General features: G+C 38.1%; 3 protein-coding genes across 3 annotated transcripts; 1 reads left to right on the forward strand and 2 right to left on the reverse strand.

The window, feature by feature from the left end:
* Positions 1-63: 63 nt before the first annotated feature.
* On the reverse strand, positions 64-829 carry LOC118556548 (hemoglobin embryonic subunit alpha-like). Its single transcript, XM_036147869.1, has 3 exons — positions 693-829; positions 402-609; positions 64-269 (listed from the first exon to the last, which is right to left on the reverse strand). The coding sequence occupies exons 1-3, from the start codon at positions 788-790 to the stop codon at positions 141-143; spliced, it is 435 nt and encodes a 144-aa protein (XP_036003762.1). The 5' UTR covers positions 791-829; the 3' UTR covers positions 64-140.
* Positions 830-1,934: 1,105 nt separating this feature from the next.
* On the forward strand, positions 1,935-2,751 carry LOC105937308 (hemoglobin subunit beta). Its single transcript, XM_012878548.3, has 3 exons — positions 1,935-2,103; positions 2,212-2,434; positions 2,526-2,751. Exons 1-3 carry the CDS (start codon positions 2,012-2,014, stop codon positions 2,652-2,654), a joined length of 444 nt encoding a protein of 147 aa, XP_012734002.1. The 5' UTR covers positions 1,935-2,011; the 3' UTR covers positions 2,655-2,751.
* A 2,554-nt stretch (positions 2,752-5,305) lies between these two features.
* On the reverse strand, positions 5,306-6,080 carry LOC118566288 (hemoglobin embryonic subunit alpha-like). Its single transcript, XM_036147872.1, is given in 4 exon segments — positions 5,306-5,514; positions 5,652-5,723; positions 5,725-5,860; positions 5,940-6,080. Coding segments are annotated over 4 exon segments (435 nt in total). The 5' UTR covers positions 6,038-6,080; the 3' UTR covers positions 5,306-5,385.
* Positions 6,081-6,569: the final 489 nt, after the last annotated feature.

The raw sequence follows: 6,569 nt of genomic DNA on the forward strand, positions 1-6,569 counted from the left end.
TTTGTCTAAGTTTAAGTCTAAATCAAATAGCACACAAACCATGAGCAAATGATCTGAAGAAACTTTTTTAGGGTTTTCCATCCATGCGTTTATTGATCACACATAGTAAATTAATGTGCCTTCGTCTCCTCTCCAGGTGTTCATCTGTACTTCTCGGACAGAGCCAGAGCCAGGGAAGCCAGGAACTTGTCCATAGCCACATGAACCTCAGGGGTGAAGTCGTCGGGGAATGTGATGGCCAAGACAACAAGGATGTTGTGGGCAAGAATCTATGAAAAACAGTTGATTAGACAATACTTACACTTGACATGAGCAACACTGATAAAATATATTTTTTTAAACAAGGAGCAATGCATAGCCCAGACTAAGCAGAGACATTGCTAAAAGGTCTGAATGTTCACCTTGAAGTTGGCTGGGTCCACTCTCAGTTTAAAGGCATGCAGCTCGCTGAGGCTAAGGAGACCTGCTGTCAGATCGTCAATTTTAGCCACAGCTTCTGCAACTCCACCCATCACTGTAGCTCCGTGCTTCTTCACCGGGGCAGAGCCGGGGCTCAGGTCCTTCCAGTGGGCGAAGTAGGTCTTGGTCTGTGGGTACCCCACCAGCATCCTGAGTGGGAACAAAACAGAGAGTGGGTGGGTAAAATTATAACATTAAGTGGTTGAAATTCAAATGTTTCATGTCACATTTACCTGCCAAGCGCATCTTCCCCAATGGCCGCTGCATTGGGAGAGATCTTTTGCCAGAAGGCCTTGACGGTGCTCTTGTCCTTTGCAGTAAGAGTAGTCATTGTGGCTGTTTTAGTAATTAACCAACAAAGTTGAGAGTTATATCCCAGAGAGAGAACGCAGGCACACCAAGCACCTCCCCTAAGACAGTCCATGAGAGGCGGTCTGAGTCACTATAATCAATAGATTCTGTAAGATAAAATGTTTCCAGGTCTCCAAAGCCTCTTTGAATTGCTGTTCAAAAAATTATTTTAACCTACTCAGTCTTATATGACAAATTGTTTTAAAATAAAAAAAAAACGATAAATCAGACATTTAAGCAACAGTTTCATAATTAGCTCAATTATACACAAAGGAATTTGTATTTGATCTAAAAAGAGGATTTGTATTACATTAAAGAAGCTCAGATCTAAAAATAAAATGTTTATGTGAACATACAGACCAAAGCAAAACAAAATAACACCTGATAGGACAGTCAAACCAATTTTCATCCATAAGAAAAGATTTAAGCTAGGAAGTTGAAAACTGATCAAATTTTATTGGAATCCAGAACGTTAGGTGGATGATTTCATCCTCTACTTTTGCACAATTTAAGTCTTGTCCAGAGAAGTCTGTAGTAACTTTATGTTAGCAGCATTTAAAACAAGTTACAATACAAAAATGACCTATTTACATGTTGTAGCCATAAACTTCAATGCATTTTGTAAGAACTCATGTGATAGATTAACATAAAAAGGCTAATGGTTGTTAAGTGGGAGTATACTGATACAGAAGTGTTGAATATTTCATTTAAATAAACCTGAAAGTGTGGCATTCATAGCATTCTCTCCTCTTTAATCTGAAACGCTTAAATACAATCTAGTGCAACCACCTATCTCTAGGTCTGAGGTCACAAAATTTGTGAATAGAGTAACAGCAATACAGTCCCAGAATTTGGCCAATTACATAAACTCCCAGTCAAATACACTGTGGTTTTGGTTTTAAGAAGATTTAATTGGAAGAGTTGAACTATATGACTACTTTTGCAAGCATTGTACAAGGGAACAGAGAGACAAGCTAAACATCTTTTATGTTCAGTTCTGATAAAAGCTCTGTCCCAGCAGCTCGCCACGCCCCCTTATCATTCTTTCGAAACACTTATCACATCATCTGCTTGTCTGTCCCACCTACTCTATCAGTGGCAGCCTTCTGGGGTAGGGGGAATGGATTTGCTTTAAAAGTTGCCCCTTGAGTCGAAGCCATGAGCACAGCAGCTGCTAAAGACACACCAACAGCTTGGAAAAATGGTTCAGTGGAGTGATTTCGAGCGTGCCACCATACAGGACATCTTCTCCAAAATTGACTCTGGTGTTGTGGGGCCTGCAGCTCTTTCCAGGTAAAACAACTATCTCATTTTATTTGAAACTTAATTCAACCATTCAGTGTGTATGCCCAACCCTTCTTGTTTTATTGCTGCACTTTAACCCTTGAATTGTCGCCTCAGGTGTCTGATTGTCTACCCCTGGACTCAGAGGTACTTTGGCAGCTTTGGAAACCTCTACAATGCTGACGCCATAACATCAAACCCCAAAGTTGCAGCTCACGGGAAGGTTGTCCTTGCCGGCCTGGAAAAAGCTGTGAAGAACATGGACGACATCAAGACCACATACAAGGACCTGAGTGTGCTCCACTCTGAGAAACTCCATGTGGATCCTGACAACTTCAATGTAATGAAGAGTAACCCATTACTGATTATTGTTTAGTGAATGTCCATTGTTGTTGTGGTTGTTTTTTTGATGATTTGTTGTTGCTTTGCAGCTCCTGTCAGACTGCCTGACCATCGTGGTTGCTTCTCAGATGGGTGAGGCTTTCACCGCTGACGTCCAGGCAGCTTTCCAGAAGTTCTTAGCTGTGGTTGTGGCCTCCCTGAGAAAACAGTACCACTAAAGAGCTTCAGCAGAAGACCCCGACTGATGATTCTTTACAGACTAATTGTTTTGGTCTTAAAAAATTAAACAATAAAAATAAAAGCGCATTGAAGTATTTTTTTTTGCCCTCCTTAATTTTGAAATTTTGAATGTGATTTATTGCTATGCCTAAAATTGGGCACAAGACAAATCCTTTGCAAAAGCTAAAGGAACAGTGTAACTAAAACAGTCAGTGTAAACCTACAGGAAAATCACCTAAAGTACATTAATGTGGAGTTCTTGTTATTAGAAATATTCAAAGAGTCCTTGAAGTGGTTACAACAGGGAGGTTTAAGAAATTGTTTATGGATCAAGAAAAATGTCACTCAGTAACTTCACTGGATTATGCTGATTATAAATTTATTTTCTTTTATTATCATGCATTTTATTCATACATACTGCCTTTTGGCCCAGTTTCTCTTGAAAAGAGACTTTGAGCTCAATAAACCATTTTAACTGAATACTACTACTACTACTACTACTACTAATAATAATAATAATAATAATAATAATATCCATAACGCTGGAGATAGGCACCAGCAACCCCCACAACCCCATGAGGGATAAAGCGGGTCAGAAAATGGATGGATGGATGGATGATATCCATCGGGATGGTTCTTAAGGCTGGCTATCCCGACCACACTAATCCATTGTTTATTCATTCTTACTGAAATTCTCAGATCTGGTAGAAATCAAACCTCACAGTTCATGTATAAAGCCAGAATTAAACAGCCACCAGACAGCATACAAAAACCTTTAGTTGAGGGAGATGGAGGGTATAATTACAGGGAAAACCTAAATCTCAAAATCATATGTGCTTGAACAAACATGAAAAGAATGTACATTTGTGGTGCGAAGGTCTGGAACAAACTCAGCGCTGAATTAAAGCAATGTCCAAGCACGAGACTGTTTAGAAAAAGGCTTAAACTGGCTTTGTTAAAAAGATATTAGATGAAAGAAGGGCAGTAAACACGAATGGGTGCTCTTAGCCGATGGATAAGCATGTATACTTTTGCAATGGTTGTGGTTGTGTGGGCTATGGGCACATATTAATGTGTGTATGTATGTTTATAATGTACAGTATATTAATTTATTTGCTTACTTAATGGACTTTGAGTAGTATGGAGTCATAAGTAAAGAAGGAATCAAGAAGATTGTTGGTGTTCATGACTATAAGTAGGAGATGTGAATGAATGTGTTTCACTTCTTTATACCCATTTTCAGACATAATCACTAAATGATACATTTAATTGTAATTGTATATGATATTATTAATATAATTGTAAATATTATTATTTATACGTAAAGGCTTTTAAGTTTCCTTTTTGCTCAATATGTGACGGTGGTCATTGGGGCCAGCCTTTTAGTTTCTTCTATCAACAGGTCAATGAGTACTTTTTTTCCTGATTGCATTTGCAAACTGTAACCTGGCTTTTTTATTACTTAATCTGGTTTTGGAGTGAAGACTTCTTTCTTGCTAAGAAGCATCTTACTTTTGACTCTTTCAGTAAAATTAATTTTCTTGGCTTTTACAAAGCTTTCAACCGCGGGAGCATCTAAGCAACTGAAAGGTTAATTTATATTGTTAACTCATTTACAAAGTGAAATATTTCTCATATAGATCTATGAAATGTAGTGTTAGTGTCAAAAAAACTCAACAAACCCTTAGCTTACTTCTTCAATTCAGTTCAAAACATAAACTTGTAAAATATTTAGAATATTTGCACACATAGTCATTACTACTATATCTCTATTGCTTATGCCTGTAAACCATGGTTAAGCATCTCTTAAAAAAAATAACATTTTCTTAATTTCTTGAGAAAATAAATGTCTTAAGAAATTCTTTAGCCATGGTGTTTTCTTGCTCACTTTTTTTGTTTTTGTGTCTTTTTTCTCCTTGGCCGAGGTAAGACCCTTTTTGCGTCATCCCTGGTGCAAATGTGGCTTAACACTAGGACTGCAACAGCTGCAGCCCATGTCATGGAGATATCCTGGTAGTATGGATCTCTAAATCCAGCATAAAACTCATGAAAAACGTAATGCTTTGTTTTTAATTTCTTTAAGCCATTATCATCAAAAAGAACAGAAATGATTGCTTAAACTATATCACTCTTTTTTTTAATCACGCTTCTATAAGTCTAATAATTGTTTGCAGTTAAATGTATTTTAGTTTATAGTCCAAATGTTTTCTGATTCCCCTCTGTGGGTTTTTCTGTGCTACTTAATAACAACCTACATCTAAAAATATATTTCAAACAGGTGTAGCTCTAAAGTCTTTTAGCTCATACATTAGACTCTGATCATAAACTAACTAAAATAAATGCCAAGATTTTACCAAGAGGACTATTTATTGAACTTAATAACTAATCAGATCAAACTTTGAGTTTAGTGGAATGCTATAAAACCCAAACAGCTCACATTGACTGTTGTAAAATGGACACACAAAAGATTTTAAATGCTCCTTTACTGCTTTCATCCAAATATCCGGTCGTGCAAACTGACACAACCAAAGGAGAAATAAGGAATTACGGAGTCTGAAACTGAATATAGAAAGCATATTCATCTCATCCTATGTGGCTGTGGGCATTTAAATACATGGCAGACACAGCAAAAAGAACCAGAGATAAAACATTTTGGTGTGTTTTAACATTTATGCATTTATTTTTTACATCAAGAGTGAACTCATGCATCTTCATCTCCTTTCCAGGATTTTATCTGTACTTCTCGGACAGAGCCAGAGCCACAGCAGCCAGGAACTTGTCCATTGCCACATGGACCTCAGGGGTGAAGTCGTTGGGGAATGTGGTGGCCAAGACAACAAGGATGTTGTGGGCAAGAATCTGCAAAAGAGAAACAAAAAAAAAACAACAGGAGTATGAGTAAAGCTCTACCTATCTGAGCAACCTCCCCCCCCCTCCCCCCCATCAGATGTGATAGAGGTAAAGAATGGGAATTAGTTGAAGAGTTTAATCATCACCTTGAAATTAGCAGGATCCACCCTCAGAGTGAAGGCATGCAGCTCGCTGAGGTTCAGGAGACCTGCTGTCAGAATCGTCGATTTTACCCACAGCATCAGCAACTCCACCCATCACTGTAGCTCCGTGCTTCTTCACCGGGGCAGAGCCGGGGCTCAGGTCCTTCCAGTGGGCGAAGTAGGTCTTGGTCTGTGGGTACACCACCAGCATCCTGAGTGGGAACAAAGCAAGAGGGTTGGTACATTTAAAATAGTGAGAGGCTAAAATTTGAAGGTTTGGTTCACATTTACCTGCCAAGAGCATCTGCTCCGATGGCTGCTGCCTTGGGGGAGATCTTCGCCCAGAAGGTCTTGACGGTGTCCTTGTCCTTGGGGGTAAGAGTGGTCATTGTGGCAGTTTTAGTTAAGCACTGTGTTTAGTCTAGGCTGTGAGGGTTTTATGCAAGTGAAAGAGGGTAGGCACACCCAGCACCTCCCCTGAGATAGGGGACAGGAGGCGGTCCAAACAGATAAATTCATCCAGGGTGAGATAAACAAAAAAAAAAAGAAAAACAGTTTTCAACTGCACCACCTAATTTCCCTGTTACAATGAAAATTAGTGGCAGAACATAATATGTGCAATTATACTCACTTGGACTGAGATACTTTTATCAAATAACATCAAATAACATTTTATTGCAATTTTTGAAATCACCCAAAAGACAAATAGAATAAAACGGATTATTGCATTTTTATTAATTATACTTCACTGATTCAAATAATGAATAAAAATGAAAACTTTTAATTGCTCATTATTTCTTTAATTTCAGTGTTTTCAGTTTTTAAAATAAAAAAGTGTAGAGTTGTTGTGATGGTGCCTGCAATCCAGTTATTTAATCACATTTATAGATAGACGTTCCACTCTTAAAAAAAAAAATAAAA

Source organism: Fundulus heteroclitus, chromosome 16 (genome assembly GCF_011125445.2).
Source record: "Fundulus heteroclitus isolate FHET01 chromosome 16, MU-UCD_Fhet_4.1, whole genome shotgun sequence".
Classification (NCBI taxonomy): domain Eukaryota; kingdom Metazoa; phylum Chordata; class Actinopteri; order Cyprinodontiformes; family Fundulidae; genus Fundulus; species Fundulus heteroclitus.

Bases quoted from the DNA above. Each gene is read 5' to 3' on its own strand.
- LOC118556548 (XM_036147869.1), bottom strand. From the start codon at position 790: ATGACTACTCTTACTGCAAAGGACAAGAGCACCGTCAAGGCCTTCTGG. The intron at 610-692 runs GTAAATGTGACA...GTTCCCACTCAG, and splicing joins GGGGAAGATGCGCTTGGCAG to GATGCTGGTGGGGTACCCAC. The intron at 270-401 runs GTGAACATTCAG...TGTTTTTCATAG, and splicing joins TGGACCCAGCCAACTTCAAG to ATTCTTGCCCACAACATCCT.
- LOC105937308 (XM_012878548.3), top strand. From the start codon at position 2,012: ATGGTTCAGTGGAGTGATTTCGAGCGTGCCACCATACAGGACATCTTC. The intron at 2,104-2,211 runs GTAAAACAACTA...TTGTCGCCTCAG, and splicing joins GGGCCTGCAGCTCTTTCCAG to GTGTCTGATTGTCTACCCCT. The intron at 2,435-2,525 runs GTAATGAAGAGT...GTTGCTTTGCAG, and splicing joins TGGATCCTGACAACTTCAAT to CTCCTGTCAGACTGCCTGAC.